General features: G+C 31.0%; 2 protein-coding genes across 2 annotated transcripts in view; one reads left to right on the top strand and one right to left on the bottom strand.

Moving 5' to 3' along the window:
* The window catches only part of LOC115887309 (beta-hexosaminidase subunit beta-like), a 274263-nt gene that overhangs the window by 164080 nt on the left and 85193 nt on the right, over window positions 1-24990 (top strand). The window lies entirely within an intron of this gene.
* The window catches only part of LOC115887303, a 187092-nt gene that overhangs the window by 100053 nt on the left and 62049 nt on the right, over window positions 1-24990 (bottom strand). The window contains exon 3 of the mRNA XM_030906696.1: window positions 17181-17333. Coding sequence (XP_030762556.1) covers window positions 17181-17333 — 153 coding nt within the window. The remainder of the gene's footprint in view (window positions 1-17180; window positions 17334-24990) is intronic.

The raw sequence follows: 24990 nt of genomic DNA, 5'->3' as shown, positions 1-24990 counted from the left end.
TCGTTTTTTTTAATATGGTAGCAAAGCTGCAACAAGTCAATTTTAAAAAATTTACATCTTAAGTCTTAAGTCATTTCCAAAAACCAAAATGATTTAAATCTTAGTCAATTTCAACATAAATTTCAAATGATTCAAGTCTCAATCCATTGACTTAAATCATTTTATTTCAAGTCAAGTCATTTTTGTAAAGACTTAAATCAATATAACGTCATTCAAATAGTTTTTATACTTGTGACTTAAATCATGATGACCTGAAAATTAAGTCATTAAAATGTATTCACATTCCTATATCTATACTAATATCACAGATAACACATAATCCAGATGGCTCCTTACGTGTTAAAAATTGTCACCCTAATTTCACTCCAATTTGGAAAAATATTGGAGTGACATTTGAATAATCTGAAATTTTTAGATTTCTTTTCTCACTTTTTTGGGAGGTTTTGCTTCTCTTGCACAGATGTCGCTTGCACTTCAGTTGCGTGGTTGCCAAACGTTATATCGAAATATATTTCATTTCATTATGAATATATAAAATTAAAGGTATACAAAATTAAAAGATTATGTAATTTATAAACATGAAATAGATATGTTAAATTAATATATAAATATTTAACTTAATACGTTCATTATTATTTTATTAATCTATCGTCACACGTCATTTACCAGTTCCCTAATTGCGAAAAGTTTCATATGACATTAACCTCAAAAATGATCTTTGAAAACAAACAACAACAAACAGAGCAAGAAATGAACAAATAACTACATAATGACTGATAATGATAAGTGATAATAATAACTTTAATGATATGAAGGCTGATGAAGGTAATTATAAACATTATTTTGAGTTTGTTTAATAAAATATAGGATACAATATAACTAAGCAAAATCAAACAGTTTTAGACAACCAATACAAGATTTAGAACTTGACATCGTGATAAACAAATTGTACATTCAGGAACTCGTTTAAATATTATAGGTAAGTAATATTTTCACAAAACTAAACATTTTAGCATAAAATCACAGATAATATATAGAATATTACCTATGATAAAATGTTAAATACTGATGTATATTTATTCTAATCACATATAAATTTAAACTCAAAATTTTCATAAAAAGAAAATGAGAATTTTTCGCAAATATAAAGTAAATAATATTACATATTTCAGGTTGATTGACGAATACTCCACAGTTGATTAGAGCCCATGATGATGCGAAGATAATTAATATCACCTAACTTCAAGAAACCAGCGTAAAGAAGTTTACATTCACAACTCATCTAACCATTATAGGTAATAATTTACAAAATTAGTCATTTTTGATTATAATATTAAGGTACTTAGGTACATTTTTATCTTCTAGATCAGTATGTCGTCATAATTTAAATGAACTCACAGATAGCAATGGGGCACTGCACCGAAGCAGTATTACAAAATATGTGAAATAAAACTGTAATACAAATTGCTCTATAAAATTTAATAGAAATAAATTTATTTATGAAAATTAAGTTATGAAGTTTTATTTTTCCTAGGAAAAAAATAACATTTATATTTTGATCAATTTAGAACATTACAGTTAAAAAAATATGTGTTAGAATAACATATTTTTAATAAAATTGCAGCTTTTAATTTTTATACTTTTTTGCTTTTATATCAATAAGAACTAACGTAAGGAACAATTCATATTTATACTATGAAAACACATGCATATTTTTTGATGTTTTTAAAACCAGTGAATGATGTTGAAATATACTACACCTATTATTCTTATTAACTAACTTTAATTACAAACTTACACATTATTGTCATTGGAAATAAATTAATTTGGATATTCTATTTGTTTAGAAACTTTTTTACCTATTGTAGTTTTTTTAAAACCTACTTGATTTAAAACAAAAAAATGTCACCTGTTGTGACAAAATAAGGTCTTTTTTACTAGAAAACAATCTAGTGAGCTTTTCTAATAATACTTTATTTGATATACCATATGATCGAAAAAACGGCGTCAGCGATGGCTATGAAATGAAGATCGCTGTCATTTTAAATGTAAATTTATATGGGAAATGTGTCATCGATTGCCATTTCCCAGCCAACTGGACGCCGTTTTTTTTTCGATCATACGGTATAATATGTATTCCCATCTGTTAATCTTTTTAATTTAAGGAAGATTTATCAAGGGTAGCTTAAAACATGTTTGTCAATCAATTATCTTTATATGTCGTTTGTAAAAATATTTTACAGTAGTAGAAAATAAAACTGTTTTTAAGGCGAACAGCTTTGCTAAAATATTTTTTTGGTCCCAATACATAATGATTTACATTTTTTTTAACTTCAAATAATGAATTTAATGGAAAAATTGCAAGTCATAAAAACGTTCTAAATATACAAATCTATCCATTTTTTCCATATTGTTGCTACAGTTTTTTGTCAAATTAACGAATATTAGAAATAGTTTATTTCAACCTCTTCAGCTTATTTTAAAAATGTTGACAAATAACAAAGAATACACCCCTTAAAGTTTCGCATTTGTCTTGATATACTCTGTATAAGACAACAGTAAATAACTTGTAATATAACTTCGAAATATAAATTTGAAATTATAATAATGATTTGTTCATAAGTGATTTACGTTTTATTAATTTTGATTTTTTTTTCTTAAATTTAATTTAAAAGTGATTTACGTTATTTATTAATTGAAACGTTTAAAATTTGAATATACGTTCAAAATTTTTTTTTACAATAAATTTGTTTATGATAAATAATTTTATAATAAAAATATGACCGAATTTCCTGGAAAGTTTGCCAGATTTGTACATATGAAAACCTAGCTTTACCACTTATCACAGAAAATCTCTATTCCTTCCCTTATCACAGAATAATACAGAAACGAACCATATGCGACAAAGATAGAATATGTCGTTACTGTTTTTTGTTTTTAATGGATATTTTAAAAGCCGGGTAATATATGGTAATCTGTGATGGTAATATACTATATACCTTTGACTGTCTTTGATTACAACTGTGTGATTAGTGATAATTATTATTAAAATGTCTGGTAATAAGTGTCAATTTTACAATTGTGAGATTTCTCGAAAATCAGGTGTACATGTGTTTAAGTTTCATGCGTCAAGAGATCCTAATTTATGTACAAAGTGGATAGAAAATTGTGAGTTCATTCATATAGAACTTTTTTGCACATTTTGTATGTAAAAATACGGCGTTAAGTTACCTTAGAAATGGTGATCGATGGCTTTTACCATATACCGTATGATCGAAAAAAAAAACGGCGTCAGCGATGGCTATGAAATGAAGATCGCTGTCATTTGATATGTAAAATTATATGGGGAATGTCATCGATCGTCATTTCCAAACCAATCGGACGCCGTTTTTTTTTCGATCGTAGGGTATAATTTAACACATTAAGAGTTGTCCATCGTTATATTTCTATATCTATGCAAAGTTTACGATGGATAAATCAAGTAATATTAAGTGGATACAAATTATAAATGAATCAGTGAATATAAACTGTTATAAATTATAAGTAGGTAATGCAGTTAGTGAATATACCGTACGATAGAAAAAAAAGGCATGGGAGTGGGCTTGGAAATGAAGATCGCTGTCGTTTAATAGGTATGTAAAATTATATGATAAATCTTATCGATTGTCACTTCCAAATCAACATGACATGCATCTGTACATCATTAATCTCACGACTAGAGTTTCCTGAAATCCCGAACTCCCAGGATCCCGGCGGCGTGTATGTTTATCTCCGAAATCCCGATATTAAATTCCGGGATCCCGAAAATCCCATAAAATTTAAATGTCCAATCTAAAATGATTCGACTTTATACACCTTTCAAAGATCAACAAAACAAAGTAAAATTCATATTTAGTAAGTAAAAAAATGCAGTTTCAGACAATAGTTTGGTTTGGTTTGGTCGAGTTTTGTTAACACTGTCTAGTCTGGGCTTTTTTATTTGATATATGTTAATCAAATAAAAAAAGCCCAGACTAGATAAAATCAGGAGCTAACTAATAGAATCGTATCAATTCTTTCTGATGTAGGATAAGTTTCTATTTTCGGAAAATTTCTTAGATTTTTTTTGTTTCAACTGACGAACTGACACAAAATGATAACTAGTTGCTAAAGTTGAACTAATTTGACAGCTATGTTGAAGTAACGTCAGACATATCACAGCCACCCTAGATTTTATCAAATAATAAAGATCTATTCACACTAAATCATAGAAATGAAAATATCTAGGAAAATCTTTGTTTGAGGGGTAGGCCGGTAACTTTAATAGTATTTGGAAGTGACATGAATTTCCCATTGAATATCGGAATAATATTCTGGGTGATTCAATTAAACTAAAGGAGTTATACAGGGTGGGTATTAAAGGAGTTATACAGGTTATACTAATGTTCAGCATTAATTTTGCCCCACCCTGTATAACTTTATGGGTCAGGTTTTAATTTGATTTAAAGTGCAATAGAGTAAATTCCAATTTAGGTAGTTTTTCTTGAAATTTAAAAATTGTTCTTCAAAATCTTAAGTAAGTCTAAAACCTTACATTTCAGTCATATACTTCCCTAATAAAATACACCTTTATTTTTCTCTTAGAATCTAAAAATTAATTAATAAAGGGGGTATTCCGTTACAAAAAAACACAAATTTGATGTGTAACTTTTTTTGGGGACACCCTGTAGAACGCTCTATATTTTTAAAACGTGCGCAGAATTAACTTACATATGCTCACAAAATTTCATTTTAATACGAACTGGTCGTTCTCCTTGGAGCCTCCGAGTCGTATGAGAGGCGCCACCCTGTATAATTTTTATATAGTTGCACTTTAATAAATTGTTAGTTAAAACTAACAGTCCTACGAGTGTGGAATTTTGTACAGGTGGATTTTGGACATTTATCTCCTAAGAGAGTGAAATAAGGGATGAAAATTTGTACAACATTTGTTAAAATCGGGTTTAGAAGTATGAAATTCTGTTTGTTCCTTATGTAACGTAATTTAGCAATAACAAGCAATTTTTTTTTCGTCCACACCTCATTTCACCCCGTTAGAGGGCGAATTTCCAAAAATTGTTCCTGAGTGCTAAATTACGTTACATAAGGAACGTCTGCGCAAAATTTCATACTTCCAAAACCGATTTTAATGAATTTTTGTACAAATTTTCATCCCTTAATTCTTATGGGGCGAATGCCTAAAATTCGCTTCTGAGTACTCTCGTACTTTCGTACTCGTACTCTCGTACTCTGAGTACTGAGTACTTTCATCACTTGAGGAACCTCTGTGCAAATTTTCATACTTCTAGGACAGATTTTTTTCAGAAAGTTCACCCCTCATTTCACCCCCTTAGAGGGAAAATTTCAAAAAATTGCTTCTTAGTGCTAAATTACCTTATATAAGGAACGTCTACGAACAATTTTATACTTCTAAAACCGATTTTAACAAATTTTTGTACATATTTTCATCCCTTATTTCTTAAGGGATGAATGCCCAAAATTCGCTTCTAAGTATAACTTTCATCACTTGATGAACCTCTGTGCAAATTTTCATACTTCTAGGACAGATTTTTTTCAGAACGTGCACCCTTCATTTCACCCCCTTAGAGGGAAAATTTCCTAAAATTGCCTCTTAGTGCTAAATTAAGTTACATAAGGAACGTCTACGCAGAATTTCATACTTCTAAAACCGATTTTAACAAATTTTTATACCAATTTTCATCCCTTATTTCTTAGGGGATGAATGTCCAAAATTTGCTTCTGAGTACTCACTTTCGTCACTTAATTAACAATTTCCAAATTTCAAACTCCTCGGACTAATTTTAAAAAAGTATGCAAAATTTCACCCCCAGTTTCACCCCTTAGTAGAAGAATTTCCTAAAATCGCTTTGTATAATCGAACTGTTAAGTTACGCTACTTAAGGCACCTCTGTGCAAAATTTCGTAGTCCTAGGACATGCTTTTTTTTGTATACAAAAGTACCCCCCATATCACCCCCTTAACGAGCGAATTTCCAAAAATTGCCCCTTAGTGTTCAATTACGTCAGTCAAGGAGCACTCGTGAAAAATTTCATACTCTTAAACCAGATTTTAACAAATTTTTATGCAGCTTTTCATCCCTAATTTCACCCCCTTAGCGGTCGAATTTTCAAAAAATCCCTTCTTAGTGCTCATTTACATCACTTAAGGAACCTATGTGCCAAATTTTATTTATTACTATATAGATAACCTTTACCCTTATTTTCAGCTAATGAATATTAAGAGACAAATAATAAAAATAAAATCTAAATTATAAATTTCATGCTATAAATAGCATATATATTCATCTAGAAATTCTGACTTTCAAACATCCACTGCGACTAGTATTTTCATATCCAATTGTATAGTATTAAAGTCCGAATATACATTTTCCCTGGGTTTGACCGGGAATTTGCTTATAAATATGAACAACCGGCTACGTCGCTTCACATCGCGTGGCCGTGGTGTGGCTCCAAATTCGTTCGTTTTAAAAATATTATTAGATTTGGCTATAGGCGCCCTCTGTGTCATTAATAGGGAACTGTCTCATAGGCGCCCTCTGTGTCATTAATAGGGAACTGTCTCATCGAAAACATGCTGTTCCGTAAGCAATGGCCATCTGGATTATGTGTTATCTGTGCTAATATATAAAATCCTTAAGTGACTGACATACTGATTAATCACGATCCTGCTCAAACCACTCAACGTAAGAAGCTCAATTTTGGCATAAAGGTTGATTCTAGGGTGTAGAGGTTCGATAAGAAGAGATTTTTCGAAATTCCAGTTCCAAGAGGGTAAAACCACCCCTCAAATATTACAATATTTTTCATTTAAAAAAAAAGTTTCCGATAAAACGCTTAAATACGTATATTTTATTTTGTTTTTTTATATATTTTAAGGTTTTTTAAAAATGTATACAGGGTATTTCGAAAAATCTGGTCATTGATTAATCACGATCCTGCTTAAAACGCTTGACGTAAAAAGCTGATTTATGGAAAACAGATTGACTTTAGGGTGTAGAGGTTCGATAAGAAGGGATTTTTCGAAACCCGAATTCTAAGGGGGTGAAAGTGGGGGTGAAAGTATCCCTCAAATATTAAAATATTTTTTATTTAAAAACCGGTGAGTTTTTCGGAAAACCTCTTAGACCTCTTAAACACGTATATTTTATTTTGTTGTTTTACATATTTTAAGATTTTTTATAAATTTATACAGGGTGTTTCATAAAATATGACCATTGTGTAATCACGATTCTGCTTAAACTGATTGACGTTTAAAGCTGATTTTTGGCAAACGGATTGACTGTAGGGTGTAAAGGTTCGATAAGGAGGGGTTTCTCGGATCTCAAATTCCAAGAGGGTGAAAACGCCCCTCAAATATTACAATATATGTTATTTAAAAACGGTTAGTCTTTCTGGAAAACGCTTGGACAAGCATAATTTATTTGGTTTTTTACATATTTTGAATTTTTTTAAAAAATCATACAGGGTGTTACAAAAAGTTGTGTAATTTCTTAACCACGATTCTTCTTAAACTGCTTAACGTAAAAAGCTTATTTATGGCAAACGGATTTTTCGAAAGTCAAATTCCAACGAGATGAAACTACCCCTCAAATATTACCAAGTTATATAATAATATCGCCATATTGTTTTTTCTCATGCTGACATAAATGTGAGAATTTTTTTTCCAGTTTATATGTTAATTGAAATTCTTGCTTTGCTTTATCATCACCATTACAAATGATTAATTCGACGCGAACGAAGTCGCTGGTACACGCTAGTTACTAAATATACGTAGTATTATATCAATCAGGGTTATTGTGAAAGAGACATCCTGTAAATTTTAAATATTTCAACGTTTTACATAAAAAAAACAAAAATACATTGAATTCCTGAACATCATGACAAAACAAATAATACGTTCTGTTAAATGTATTATGTCTATAAATCTAGATCAAGTCAAGATCTTGGTCACTAGAGACGTGTTTTTGCAGACTGATTGACAACATCGTGAGTCTTCAACTTCAAACAGATGACTCAATTTTAAAAACAGGTAACTGTAATCTAAAGGCATCTATATAAAAAGTGAAGATTGTCAAAAGTGTGAAATTGTTCCTCAAAATTATTTTAGTATTTTGTTATGAAAGAATAACCGAATAAAGTAAAACTTTGTCTGATGATTAGGTTGAAACAATACAGGGTGACTCACGGTTATTGAGAACTGGTGATAGGACTTTTTTGAAAATTTTGATTTTTGAATAAAGGCACCTGCTTCATCTGTCTAAATTATTTCGACGTTACAGGATTGCCGCTTCATACTAAAAGTGGTAACATCTTTGTTATTTTTAGTGCTACTTTCATATCTCATATTTTTTTTATTTTACCTACTAACCTAAACCAATCGCAAATACTCTTCGAGATAAAAAAAAATACAACATGTATAAAATTGACAAGAGCATGATCTTGAATAACCGTTGGTCAAATCATAAATTCGGCATATTGAAAGCTGAAATTCGGATTATATGTTAAGGAAAGTCGACATATTCTATCTGTCTAAATCAACCGAGAAGATCTCAAACAGGGAGACCAAAAAAATATTTATTTCCGTTTGTTATAAAATAGCTCAAATCACTGTTATTTTAAATACAAGCCATGTATATTATTTGAGAAATCAAAATATTAAGTTTTATAAAACCTGTTGGTTTCTTCAGTAAAATAATTTAAAAGATAAATATTCTATTATAATTGTTTCGTTTAAAGAAAATCGTTACCATCACAAATATACAAACGTTATATGTACCATTTAAACTTTACTTGCTAAATTTCTAAAATTATTATGATAACGAACTTCTTGAAATGAAACTATGATATAGAATTATTAATTTTTAAATAGCTCTACTTGTATACTGAGATGAGCTGCCTATTTAAAAATTTCATTTACAGAACCTATCCTCCTCAAATTTCCCAAAATATTGCTTCTGTCGAACGCATTCGAGGTAATCACAATAAAAAAATATTAAAATATATATAAAACACAACGTAGGTTCCTTTATTTCGTTTAAATTGTTTTGTTATACAGTTGACCAAACTATTACCTCTTTAACTTTGTTGAACGAACTACAATACATAGGGCTGAATTTTAATTAACAAAGATTTGGGCAATTTTATAACGAACGGAAATATTTTTTTTGTTCTTCCCGTGTTATATCCAATCGTTTGTTATAGACCGATCGAATATATGGACTTTCTTTAACTTGTAATCCAAATTTCAACTTAAAAAATTTACAAATCATGATTTTACCAATGTTTATTCAAGATAATATTTTTGTCAATGTTAAACATGTTTTATTTGTTATCTCGAAAATAGATATAGGTTAGTATAACAGAGAAATTATGATATATGAAAGTAGTCTCCAAAAATGTAATAATATACTGGGTGTCCCATTTAAAATAACAAAGATGCTACTACAGTGTTTTTATTTTGCTGCTACTACATTTAAAAGGATCCGGCAACACTGCCTCGCTGATAATATTCTCGAAATATGGAGCAGGCGCAAAAATCCAAATTTTCAAAAAATCCTGTCACCAGTTCTCCATAAACGTTTATGGTACCATATCGCCGTGAATAATCAGTACATATTCAATTGCAATTTTTATTCTCAGTGACGAAAAAGAACATCAAATATATGATTTTCTCTTTTTAAGTAACAACTATGTTAATAAACAATGTTTAAGAACATCATATGTTTATTTCACATCTACTATAATAACAAGAATACATATTAAACTAATTAAATTAATACCTTTTTCAACACGCACTCATAGAGGCATACATTATGCAAAACGAAATTGCGAACCATAGATACGGTTTTTTCACCATAATCGTTATTAGTTGAAAAAATAGAAAAAAAGTGAAATTGGTCTGTAACCGCACGCAATTTTATCGATAATTTATTCGCACTGGCTATAATTATTAATTAAATCATACATTGCGACGTAACTAGTAGAATTTTTCAAACATTTACTACTCGAGTTACAAATGAGCCTGTTTATTTTTAGCCTAATTAAGCAAGAATGATGAGGCTATCGCAAGCATTGATTTGGCGGAGAAAATTAAAGGAAAATAAATAATTAGTCATACCATCATTCTTAATATTCAATTAATTATTCGTACCATCACTATTATTATTATTATTTACAGTTAAAAGAATGTTGCCTCGTATTGCACTACAATAAATGATTTTTTGAGAGACCAACAAGCAAACAATAAAAGTACAGGAATCAGTTTTGCGCGGTTTCGCTTACAAGTGGTTTTATTAATTTCATATTAGATAGGAAAGGTAAATTTGTATGTAACTCAATACGAGAAGAAATCAACCGATTGTCGATATGTAACTTACAATGCGAAACGACAAAATAGATATTAGCCACGTATGACTAGAAATTGACCCACCCGCAGGTGCATATCAAATTAATGAAATTGCTGATTAAGAAAATGTCGTTGCTTGGAGATGGATTTAATAACTTGCATCTTACGACCGAAAAAAAGATTTTACTTGATTTAAGTAAGAACAATCTTGGGATTGTAACGGGATTTTTAACATGCCTCCTCAACGAACACCTCAATAGATTGATAGTAAGAAACAACAGCAAATGCAGATTCTGTGGGGGAAAATGGGGAAACACCAGAACCTCATCACTAAGGGCGCAGAGACGACAACCATTCGTGCCATAAACTTGGTACGAGTGATATCGGAGATGGAGAACTAGCCTCAATTAAGCCGTCTCAGATACTGGCTTTCGTCAAAGCCCTGAGACTGTATGATGAGTTATAACTCGTTATAACTCATAAAAGAGAGACATATAATAGATCTGTAAGGTCGCAGTGATTAACCCCCCTCCTAAACATTCTACATTCTACCTCAGGAAGATGTAAATGACTTACTTGAATCAAATATTGTTGATCTCACTGAAGAAGAACTCAGAGGATTGAAGCATAAGAATCACACTCAAGAAAGAAATGAAGATGTAGCCCTGACACCATAGGAGTTAACACCGGCAAAACTCTACACAAATCTTACCATAACACATGATCTTTAAAATTAAAAAAAAAGTTTGAAAATTTAAACAAGAGTCCTTCTTTGTAGCATTTGCATCAAACATTTATTTGTGTATTAACAATTATTTATGTTCATAGATACAAATTTGCATGAATGTTACATGATATTATGTATACAGGGTGGTCCGAACTGTATTCCGGAAACTTTGGCAGCATATTCTGCAGATAAAAATAAGTAAAAAAGTTCGTATAGTATGTCCTAAAATGCTTAGTTTCGGAGATACAGGGTGTAGAAGTTTAATTTTTATTTCGATTTTTTTTTTCAAATAATCTCTGAGCTAACGTTAATATTTGGATGAAAATTGGTACCTGAGAGTTTTTGAGATGAGAAATTTGATTTTGATGTCAGTATGATTCCTACTTGTAGAGAGCGCCAAATACTCATTTTTTAATTGGTTTGAAGGGTAATAACTTTTCGTCCGTACCTGTATAAAACTACTACACAGACGAGTAAAAAAATATACATGGACGACATTTTTTACGTAAAAAAAGGTCTCTTGGTAAAAATCGCTACGAGCAACCGTTCTTAAGATATTTAGAATGAAAATAGCCAAGACATGTTATTATTGTAAAAAAATAGACATGCTGAGTAGACAGTTATTTGACTGAAATGATTAATTTGGAAACTTATTTTTTTTAATTAATCATAAATTTTTCTTTGAAAAAATGATGATAAAATAGTTTCTGTTGATCATTTGGCACAAAAACATTTCAAATTTATGATTTCAGTCTAATAATTATTTTCAACAACAACAAATTTCGTCAACATATGTTTAATTTTTGTCAGTGTTGAGTGCTGACAGATATTGATAATTTAGATTCCAAATATCTCGAGAACCATTATCCGTAGCAATTTTTACCAAGAGACCTTTTTTACATAAAAAATGTCGTAAATGAATATTTTTTTAGTCAGTAGAGGTCAACAGGTACGAACGAAAAGTTATTAGACTTCAAACTAGTTAAAAAATACGTAGGTGGCGCCCTCTGCAAGTAGTAGGCATATTGACATCAAAATCAAATTTCTCATTATAAAAAACTCTCAGACACCAATTTTCATCCAAATATTGTAATTACTTCAGAAATTATTTGGAAAAAATCGAAATAAAAATGAAACTTTTACTATTTTAGTAATCTGTGTTTCTACACCCTGTAACTTCAAACCTAAGCATTTTAGGGCATATATTTATACGAAATTTTTTACAAAATGTTGTATTTCATAAAAAACTTTATAAAACCCCAAAAATATATTATTTATTCATATCATCATCCTAAATATTCAATAATTTATTAATACACTGTTATCATTATCATTTACAGTTAAGAGAATGTTGTTCCATATTGCACTAAACGAAATGACTTTTTGAAATATCAACAAGCATTCAACAAAAAAAAAATTATCTAAATTTAACACCTATTATAGGTATACCGTAAATACAGCAACACCATAGGTGGTATAAACGGTTAAATTTTGTTTAAAAATACATAATGTTGTATTTCATTAAAACCGTTTAAAATAAATACAAAAATAGCTAGTCTCAGTTTTAATTACCTCCATGTCGCTATAATGCTGCTGTCAAAACGTGGAAGTTGTAAACCATTATACGAACGCATTCGTCCAGTTTAGCAGAACCAGATTATTACTTAACCAGACTTAACGTTCAGTTGGTAGCACTGTAGCGACTTCCGTACCTGCGGTAATTTCAACGTAAATCACTCTAAGTGACATTGTGCATTTATAAGGACGATATATTTTCGCTAAATATTTCTTAACAGAACGTTAATTACATTAATTTTCATGTAATATTTGATTAGATATCTTGCAATTTGACTAGTAACGCAACTGCGAATCCGACAGAAAATGGTTTGTTGTTTTTCAATTAGCTTGGGTTAAATATGTAATAAAACATCTGTAGCTTAATAGTTCCACTACTATTTTTGTTTTATTTTACTATGTAATTAGTTTCGTTATCAATGCAACTTCTTCGAAAGCAACTGAATTATACAGTTATATTTAAGTACAACACTTTTTTTCATATTAAGATCCAATGTAACATAAAAATATATTCAAAAAAGTCTTCTGGACTCTTTAAATAGTTTTTTTTTGTAAACATCGCAGCGTTGACCAATTTGTTAGCGATATTTTACTAATAAAACCAAATTGCATAGCGGGCAAAAACTGTAATAACTAAGAGTACAAACAAAAAAACTTGTAAAACCAACTGCTATAACTGTCTGTAGAAATATATTGTGTTGTTTTCCCATTCTACTTCAAGGACTAGGCGAATATTCATAATTTCGGCCTTCTTTAACAAGATCCATGACGTTTGCACAATCTCCGACAGTAAAAAACATATTCCGTCTTACACAACAATAATCACCAAAGCCACTATGTCATTATGAAAAATAACATCAAAATGTAATGATAATTGAAAAAATTGTAAAATCTTTGTGGCAAGTTCATTTCCTCTTAAAACTAACCAAGGCATGTGATGACAAGAGTCAAAAAATAAAATATTCGGGAGACATGGTTCTGACTGCAAAATAAAGTTTTAGGAAAATTTGCTCACGAAATTATTACACAGGGTCTTTTAAAGATAGGATAAAAAACAATTCTTCGATTAACGCTGTATCATAAGTCAAATACTAAAGTTTATACATACTATAAAACAGAGTTTACAAATTAAAGTTTTATATATTTATATATAGATTGTTAAAAAAATCGAAATAGCGTTAAAACTAAGAAAATATAACATTTTACACTTGACCAAACATTTTTCCGTTACGTTTTTTTGCATCTGAGTGTAGATGCATTTTTTAGTAGATCATTTTGTTTTATTAGTAGAATACCGCTGACAAATTAATCTCCGTTGGATGAACGCAACGATGCCGATGTTTTCAAAAAATATCTATTTTATTTTGTAGATTTTTTTCTAGTGACAAAATACCCAGAAGTTTTTTTGAAGAAATGAACCCGCGCTACAAAGGTATACTGGGTACGTCTCAAAAGTGGCTCACCTCTATAACTTTTTTAGATAAAAAACAAGATTTGGTATGTTAGTATATGATATAAATTAGGATTGATTGACGTATTCAATTGTTTTCAATCACTTCCTGTTTCACCGGAAATGACTAAATGACTAAATGACTTTTCTAAGACTCCTTGATTAAGAATTAGTGTTGTAAACATAGCCTAATTTAAAATACGATTTTTTATTAAACGAAAATATCAAAAGTTGACATATGATATGTCATTCTATTCAGAATGTCATTTTCTATGGAATAAAGTAAAAAAATACGGAGGATGCCATTTAAAAATCAAAAGTTGTAGTCATTTCCGGTAAACCAGGAAGTGACCAAAAACAATTGAATATGTCAATCAATCCTAATTTATGTCATATACTAACATACCAAATCTGTTTTTTTTATCTGAAAAAATAAAAAAGTTATAGGGTTGAGCCACTTTTGAGGCGCATCCGGTAGATATTATTTATAAAAATTTATATTACATTTATTGAAGATATATTGAAGAAAGAAGAATATTGAGGAAAGAATCTGGGTTATAGAATAGAAGTTTATTTAAAAATGTAACATTAATCAATCGACTATACGTTAAAATTATTCAAATTTAATAAAAATAAGAAGATAAAAAACGGAATAATAATAATAAATTCTACATTCTACGACTCCTCCATATAATCGTTCCATTACCGTTAGCGAAGATGTTTCAAAATTTTTCGAAAAACCGTTTCTGCCGAGGACCATATGGTTCTCACCAGCCGAACTATTTAATCAGCTAGATATTTGTAGTGTTCGAATCATCGCTATATTTCATCTTCGGCATATGGCGTTTTCTACTGTACCTATACTCATACCATCAGTAGTTTTTTCATATGCAAACTTCCGCAATTATTATATTTACTTCTTTTTCATTAAATTTTACAATTTAAGTAAGGTTGAAAAATAAAATAAATAACGGTTTCTTGTTTAAAACGATAAAAAAACAGCATCAAAGGCGGTTGGGAAATGACAATCGATGATAATTTTGGCGAAATCAGTCTCTAAACGTCATGTACTAAAAATTGACCTTAAACTTGAAAATGATAGAACCTTACCAGAGACACAAATATATTTCCAAAAAATAATTTTCTCTCGAATTTTAAATTAAACTACACCATTTAAAAATCATTTTTACTCAATAAATTACAGCCTTCTTAAGGCCAGCAGTAAGCATCATAGAAAATAAAGAAGTAAACGGGCTAAGAAGAGTACGAGCCAGGATTGTCATTCCCCAGTCGTCTCTAACGCCGTTTTTTTTTCGATCGTATGGTATAAATAAATATATGTTTTTAAATGATTATTTATGAGATAACAGAATGACAATAAATACACTCACATGCACGAAAAACGAGCACCTTAAAATCCTGATGTGTTTTAAAATTTTATATATTGTGTTCTAGTGATCCTAACCGATTTTGATGATCTTTTAAGCGGTTTATAGATAAATTATTTGACTTATTAGGATCTCTTTCTAAATTAAAAATGAAAGTTAATCTAATCTGTCAATTATACGAGGGAACACAAAATGTTGTTATTTTGGTGAAAGTTTGAAACATCCTGTAGAATACATTAAGACAGCAAGGAATTTAAAAATAATTTTATCATCTAGGTACATCCTTTCTCGATGGTTTGTTTTTTGGTTCATCTGAATAGTTTTATTCTTGTTTGAGATATTATCTTTTGAAGAAGAAACTAACATTTTTTCGCAATTTCTACATTAAAACCATGCCTTTTGTTTTGGTCCCAGTCAACAGACCTATGAAATAGTGATTATGATTTATGTAATGTCATTGTTATAGAAAAAATATAGTATTATTGTCCGTTGGCCGTTAGGGATAGATAGATGTTGGCTGTTAGATGATAGAGATCAAAATTAGGTCGCTAACAGATTTAGGTGTACAGTGCAGTCACTTCCTCGAGGCAAGTTCGTAAGCTAGATGTCTAGGAACCGTCGTATGAGAACTTCGAATCGAGACAATTGACTTATTGTAAGTTTATCGCTAAGAAACCACCTTTTGCCAACTCTTCAAATTTGTAATGAATTGCCCCTAAGGAACGTACATGTAAGTGAACAAACTGCAATAAAAATATTAAACCAAACAAATCTTATATCAATAGGGCCTGCTTCGGGACCACAACTTACTGGGTCTGTTGACTAGGACCAAAAGCAAAGGTGAGGTTTTAATATAAGAATTACGAAAAAAATGTTAGTATCTTCTTCAAAAGCGAATATCTCCCACAAAAATAAAACTATCGAGATGAACCAAAAAACTAACTATCGAGAATACTAGGATGTACCTAGATGATAAAATTATCTTTAAATTCCTTGCTGTCTTAACATAATCCACAGGGTGTTTTAAACTTTTACCCAAATATCAACATTTTGTTTTCCCTCGTATAATTGACAGATGGGAACTTCCATTTTTAATTTCGAAAGAGATACTGAAACGTTTAATAATTTAGCTACATATTGCTGAAAAATCATCGGTCCACTAGAACAAAATATATTAAACCTTAAACTACATGAAATTTTTAAGGTACCCGTGTTAATCCACTTGAAAATATTTATTCTAAAAATGCTTCATAAGCTTTACATCGTATGATCGAAAAAAAAAGCATCCAGTTGGACAGCGATCTTCATTTCATAGCCATCGCTGACGCCGTTTTTTTTTCGATCATACTATACAAGCATATGGTTCCTCTTTACAGTCTAAAAGCAAAATATTACATAGTTATTAATATTAAAGCTGTTTCTATTATATTATCATAGTTGTTTAAAAATAAGCAGCATTTTTGAAAACTGTAGTAGTAATGAATCGGAAAAAATAACGGATTTTCTGTAATAGATTTTATAATCTTCTGCAATATATTTTGTTGTTTATTTTCTTCCGTATAGTGAAACGTCTCAAAAAGAAAACACTTTTTTCCCGATTCTGTACCCCAGGGTAAAGGAAGAATGAGGTACTTACCGTTAATGTCATCTACGCATATTCTAAGATCTTCTCTGAAGGCTGGCAGATGCGAATGGCACCTGCACGTGCAAAAATTCTCACCCGATACGGCAGCGGCGGTGCCACTGCTGATACCGACGCAGGTTTCTTCAGTGCAACGCTCATCTTTATCTGCAATCAAGAAAATCACATTAAAATGAACGTATTCAGTTATGATGTTCGATAGAAAATTGTTGAGACTGTGAATTCTATTAAGAGTCTATTACGCTGTACTATTCGGATCGCTCTCAGGGGTCGGGGACAGCAGATGGTGGCTGTAGGAAATATATATTATAATTCAGAAATCTGCCAAAGGCTTAGCCCGATACTGTTGCGTTAAGCTACATCTACAATTCCAAACACACGTGCTTGCATTAAGGCTTGATTAATATTTGCAGGGCTTCAGCATTTCCCATAAAATAGCGAGCAATTTGTTACAAAACCATATATAAATCATATATCATTGTAATCACAAAATTTTTATCTATTTCCGTATTGTAACGGAATTTTAAATTACGTCTTTATTTTCGAGTAAATTTAGTCCAAACATAAGGAATATTTTGTTCATGTCTGACCATCAAAGTCTTGAAGATAAAGAAATTTTCTAAAAATACGATACAATACGGATATAGTATAATCCTTTATCTTTAATTTTCTTCTTCATTTGTGTAAAAATACGTACCCAGTTTTACATAAAACGTTAAATGCCGAACGCTTATTTTGCTACTGACTAGTGAAATGGTCTCTTTAAGGTTTTATCATAACCGTGAATATATCTAACCGTAAAAATACTATGAGGGATATTTCAAATAGATATCGGTAATTTGGAAGAAGAACCAAAATGAGGTATTTTTGAATTCACCCACCCTCATCTCTTATAGAACAGCTACACCTTTTTTAATACAAACCAACCGTGCGTTCGACATCGTTAAAAAGCTCATTGCTTTCTCTTTACAGTCTCAATCTTCAATCGTAGATACTATTACATTTTTTAGACTTCCCTGTTTAAAAGTAAGCAACATTTTTGAAACCTAGTAATTATGAAACAAAAGTTTTATATGAATGTTGCATAATATACAGGATGAGTCTTAAATAAGTACAAATATTTTTAGGAGTCTATATTTTGACCCCAGAAAAAATATGTTCAAAATCTTACATTTTCTTTTAAATTTTCCTGTATATTTTAGAAAACTTTTTAGAACCGCCTGTTCGCCGCATATTTTTTTAATCTCTCTGAATTCTTAATGAATCTCTAATTTCTTAATCTCACCATTTACTGTTACGGCACTAAAAGGGATGCAAATACAGAAAAAAAACCGGGTGTTTTTAATAATAAATCAATTTTCAAACTTGAATAATTCGGGTATTTTGGACTTTGAAAAGATGAAATGTTGTGAAAAGCACAAGATATGGGAAGAAACACCTACATTATATCTTACAAAGAGTATTTTATACGGCGTTCTCAAACCGTAAAAAAATCGTATAATGACCGATATGACATATTAGTCCATTCCAGTAACGGTCATAAAATAAGACCACCATAACAATTTTTAAACAAAGCTTTAGTAAATACGAAATAGCATGGCAACACCGCATATTGATTCACGTAAAAATACTGCACTATACTGGGTACGTTTCAAAAATGACTCACCCCTATAACTTTTTTTATTTTTTCTTTTTTTTAAAAAAAACGAGATTTGATATGTCAGTACATGACATAAATTAGCATTGATTGACGTATTCAGTTGTTTTTGGTCACTTCCTGGTTCACCGGAAATGACTCAAACTTTTGATTTTTAAATGGCACCTTCGGTATATTTTTCTTTATTCGATAGAAAATGCCAGTCTGAATAGAATGACATATCATATGTCAACTTTTGACATTTTCTCTTTAAAAATTGTATTTTAAATTTCAATCTAGAGTGTAAATCAGAAAAAAAATTGAAATAGAAATAGAAATTTCAATCGGCTCTGTTAAAAACACTAGTTTTTAATGAAGGAGCCTTGGAAAAATAGATTTGATCGTCTAATATTTTTTTGTGTCTTGTTTTGAATGTCATTTTGTATCGAATAAAGTAAAAAAATACCGAGGGTGTCATTTAAAAAATAAAATTTGTAGTCATTTCCGGTGAAACAGGAAGTGACTGAAAACAATTGAATGCGTCAATCAATCCTAATTTATGTCGTATACTACCATAACAAGTCTCGTTTATTTATCTGAAAAAATAAGAAAAGTTATATGGTGAGCCACTTTTGGAGATGCACCCGGTATAGAGAATTTTATGTTGAATTATTATTATTCATTACAACGTTATCATTATTTTCTTTTGGAAGACCCTTATTATAAACCAAGTAACATTTATACAGGGTGAGTCTTAAATAAGTAGAAATATTTTTAGGGGTGGTATATTTCGACCACTGGGAACACATCTATAAGCTTTTTCCGCGAGTTAAAAAAAATTGTTAAAAACATAATATCTTGATATAATGGTAACATAGGTTGTAGATTAACTTAGAAGAACGAAATCCTTGAAAAAATCCGGTGGTTCTCAAAATTAACAAAAAATCATTTTTTTTTTAATTTTCAATGTAAAAATAACTCTTTTGGACTTATCTCAAATACGATAAAAAGAAAATATGTTTCATTTATCGAGATTAACCAGCCCTGTGTGAAAATATTTATATTCATTTAAGACTCCCTGAAAAATATATAAATATATGGGTGTATAAAACTATATTTCATATCTTCATCAACAACGACGATATTGGAATTCCTCGACTATTGGACCACCCTGTATATTTTATATCTTCCGAATTGTATTTTTCCTTTCAGATATAATCCATGTTGCTACTTTGTAAGCAGTCCCCTGTATACAGCTTACGTAATAATTAAGTAGGTATTAATGTAACAACTCTATATTTATACCGTCCGTCCTCGTACTTAAGTTATATTACGTTGAGATACTCAACTTTAATTGATCTGGAAGACCAGTATCTGAAGAAATATAGCTGCTCATTAAAATCGCAATAAAACGGGCTCTAGAGCTGGACACGTCTTAATTTTACTCGTTCTCGGACCGTAAAAAAATCGTAAAGTGACTGATATGACATCAGCCCATTCCAGTAACGGTCATAGAATACGAAGATAATGCAGAGGTGGCATATTTATATTTAATAATTGTTTCATAAAGGCAAACTATAAGGAGAATTGTCCTCGGTGTTCCAGGGCCCGAATTTTGTAAACGCTAAAGCGCTTTTGGCTTTGGGAAACGCTAAGCGCTTTTAGACGCTCAGCGTGTATGACGTTAATTTTCGCTTAACGCGCACTTAACTACCAATTTGGGTATTCTCATCTAACGTGCTTATTGTTTCGAAAACGGCTACCTTAAAAGGATCGTTTTGCTTGTCGACCTGTCAGTAAAAATAGAAAAAAATGTGATTTTGTGCGTTCTCTTGCTCTTTAGTGAAAACTACTTTTTCTTTTATAAATTCCTCAATAAGTAATTGATAATTTTCGACTTGGCAACTATAAATATTGTTCAAAATAACGAAGATGCTTAGAAGCGTCTTCAACATTTCCCTCATATAATAAGAATACTGACATATCCATAGAAAAATAGGTTGACATAACTCAACAATAATTGGTTATGAAATTCACGTAACATTGACATTTTTCATTGTTTTGTCCACATTTGCCTATTAGATACCTGAGAAATTGCGATGCTGCCATCATGTGTTCAACGCGTATCCAGAAAACGATTTTAGAATACCAAAATCGACTGATGCTTAGCGAACGTATTCACTTTCGCTCACCGCTTTAACAGCGTTACGGTTTTTATGTCGAAGTTCAAGAATTCGCTCTCAGAGCATTTAATTTATTAAAAAAGGATTCAGGAGTCCTTTATTTTTGTCGCAGGGACAAAAATAAGGATTACAATACCAGGAGGTGAAACGAAGCAATCCATGTATTTAGATGAGGATATATCATGCCATCAGGGGCATATATACAAAATATCTATCATTTGTTTTTTTAATGTTTTTCTTTTAGTTAAAATAAAACCAAAAATATTATTGTGTCAAAGAAAAAGAATACTCTGTTTTATTACCCAGGTAAGATTTCGACAGAAGATCAGATGCAGACCCCGAGCACCCAGAGCAGTTTATAGTTAATATTCTGTGCCAGGACAGAGAGTTTTATTAGTCACCAATAAAGTTACCATCAATAAAGTTTGTTTACCATCCCGTATATGGTACTAAAAACTAGAGTAGCTGTAAAATAACGACATCACACGATAGGAAAATAATAGATTTTGGTACCGAAGAAAGATAAGTCAAAGGGTACTGGTTTAAAAAAATTAAGATTAAAGTTAATTAAACAACTTTTATGGTATAAAATTAAAGTGTTATTATTAATAAAAAAATGTGTTATTCTTCCAAAAAAACATGTACGCCATTGACTTTTCTCTCCTGTTATCAAAATTGTGTGGACCGTGTAATGCCGATTAAATGTTGTTTCTTCATATTTTGTCGATCTCGGTCTCCTTGATGCGAAATCTATGCGATGGAAAGATGCGTACAATTTATTTTAGATAAGGAACTCTCGAAAATAGAAAATAGCCATCTTAACAATAGTCAAGCAACACTAAAAGCGATCAACCCAGTAACCATCAATACGAAGTTGGTCAAAGAATGCCTCGAGAAGCTGAACAAATTAGGCAATGAAAATAATAGACAATTGAAGGCAATGAAAAAGCAAACGCTCTACCTAGAAAAGGAGTGAACACTCCACTAACTGGAGCAGAACCGTTCTGCCTTCCAAGCGGAATCCAACTGAAAGCAGAACTCAAGAACCTGGAAGACTCCATCAGAAAACCTGGAATGGGAATCCTCCAACGGCTTAAGAGACATAAAAAAGTTTTTGTAAACTTACGACCGAGAAAAATTTTCCTTGATTTAAATAAGAACAATCTTTGGATTGTCACGGGGTTTCTAACAGAACACTTTTCCCTCAACGAACACCTCAGTAGATTGAAGGTTAGAAACAACGGCAAATGCAGATTCTGAGAATGGGGAAATACCAGAGCACCTTATTACTGAGTGCACCGAGTTGGAAAGCTGGCTTCTGTGGAGCCGTCTCAGATACTGGCTTTTGTCAAAGCCCTGAGACTGTATAAGGATTTATAACTCGTTATAACTCAAGATAGAGGACACACAATACAACTGTGGTCGTGGTGATTAACCCTGCTGCTAAACATTCTACATTCTCCTTTAATTAGTTTGCCCCAGCAATGCAAGTCTAACAACAAACTTTAATAGTTATTAATGATACAAGTTCGATACAAACATCATAATGAAACGCGTGTAACGTTAAGCCACGAGGCGTTAGCCGAGTGGCTTAGTTACACAAGTTTCATTAAAAAGTTCGTATCGAACGTGTATCATTCAAAATTTAATCTACGACGCGACACGAGGGACGATCCAAAGAGATTTGATTTAATTTAAAATATCAGAGATATCCTCATAAAAATTAAAATTCAAAATTATCAGGTGCCCATATTATTCGAAGCCGCGCCGCGCCATGGTAACCGTGCTTGTTGATTGTTTCCATTTTGACTTTGACAACTCAATTATTGATGTTCAATTCTGTGTTAAACGTTTAGTTTTAGCAAAAAGCAAAAGATAATATTAATATGGGTGATTCTGATTCTGAAAGTAACCAATTTCAAAACCAATTCTGAATTTAACCAATTGTACTGATATTATAATTAATGTTTACAATAAATAAACGTATTTAGGTACCTGTTTTTGCTTGTTTCTTATATTAAAATTTGCCTGTTATTATGAATTCATAATAGCACTAGTGCTATTATGAAAGAAACAAAACAAAACAAAACAAACAACGCTTTATTGTGCAAAAAGCCAAAACAGCTTCATCGACAAAGCACTCACAAACAACAAAATCACAAAAAAATACAAACAACAAAAAATACACAATACAAATAATACAATTCAAAAAAATTTAAGTCTTTAAAATTACAAAAAGAATATACATGGACAATTTTAGAACAGTACGCAGTAAATAGATATAATTTTAAAGTTATAAAATATTAAATACTTGACCTTTGACCAGTGTGTGAGATGATCAAAATTTTAAAATTCAAAATTGTTCATAATTAAACATCAACAAAAAAGTCGTTTACCACATATAGGGCTCTCTCCAGTAGGTATGATTTTAGAGCTTTGCGAAATGCGGGAAAGAATGAAAGCGATTTGCTATTCAAAGGCAGATGATTGTACATTTTTTTGGCATTGTACAGTATTGAACCTTTAACTAGTTCTGAGCTTGGGGATGCCAGATAAAGATCGCGCTCTGCATTCCTAAGTGGATAGCTATGAGATGGCCTTTCGGGAATAGCAGATATGTGCTTGCGGATTAAGCAAACGGATTCAAAAATGAATAAAGAAGGAAGAGTCAGTATTTTCAAATTTTTAAAGAAATTCTGGCAGTGAGTTCTACTGTTCAGTCCCAATAAATATCGAACTGCTCTCTTTTGAAGTCTGAAAACACGATCAAATTTTGTTGCGCAGCTAGTACCCCAGAATGGAAGGGCATAACGAAGATGTGACTCAAAAAGGGCATAATAGGCTATTCTAGAGGTTGAGAAGTTAAGTTCCTTAGAAACTGATCTTAGCGCAAAACAGGCAGCGCTTAGTTTCTTTGATAGAGCTTCAATGTGAAAGTCCCATTTTAACGAGTTGTCTACAAAAGCCATCTACGAAAGCCATAATGACATTCAAATGACAATGTTAAATGTGTCATAATGACATTGTCGTAGATTAAAATGTTTAATATCATTAATTAGCCGAAGTGTCAAATAAATATTCATCGATTCCTCATCAAAAAATATGGAAAATGTTCGTATAAACATAGGTGCAGAAATGCATAGTTTTAAAGTTACAGGATGATAAAACTTTTGTCTTAAATACCATTTTTTTTTAATTTGCAGTAGGTAGCACTGTTTATACATTTTAATAAAATTAAATATTAAATTATATTAAATAAATAATTTATTAATTTTCTTTTTATTTTATTAATTGTAATTCATAAAATTGCGTTTATCTCAGCAAGGAAATCGAAATCGACAAAATATCAAGATAAAACCGAGGATAAAACTTTTAATCGGCATTAAACGATCTGCATAATTTTGCTAAGAGAAAAAAAGTCAGTGGCGCCCACACAAATGATACAAATAAATAATACGAAAAATACAAAAAATATTACAGTGATAACTGTAATATTTTGTGTGCATATCCCTGGTGAATCTATCGATAATTCTTTAGCCTTAAAATACGTAGCAATTATACGTATAATTATACGTATGGTGAGACAATTCCGTTTGCGGAGGAAGTTAAGTATCTGGGATTAAACCTGGACAAAAAACTTAGCTGGTCCTCTCATCTGGAAAAAACATCAAAAAAGGCTTGCTATGCTCTATGGGCATGCCGCCGAATTTGTGGTAGAAACTGGGGATTAAACCCCAAAAATATGACTGGCTATACGTGACGGCCATCAGACCTATTATCACGTATGATGCAGTTACCTGGTGGCAGAAAGCCAACCAAACAACGGCAAAGAATAAATTGTCGAAACTACAACGACAAGCATGCTTAGCGGTGACTGGTGCTTCCATTCCACGCCGTCAAAAGCTATGGAAACCCTACTCGACCTACCTCCTCTTCAAATTCTTTTGGAAAGAGAGGCGAGATGGGCTACATATAGGTTTCTAAG

This window comes from Sitophilus oryzae, unplaced genomic scaffold (genome assembly GCF_002938485.1).
Source record: "Sitophilus oryzae breed Bouriz unplaced genomic scaffold, Soryzae_2.0 scaffold_562_pilon_pilon, whole genome shotgun sequence".
NCBI classification, from domain to species: Eukaryota; Metazoa; Arthropoda; class Insecta; order Coleoptera; family Curculionidae; genus Sitophilus; species Sitophilus oryzae.
This window is presented reverse-complemented; position numbering and strand designations above follow the sequence as displayed.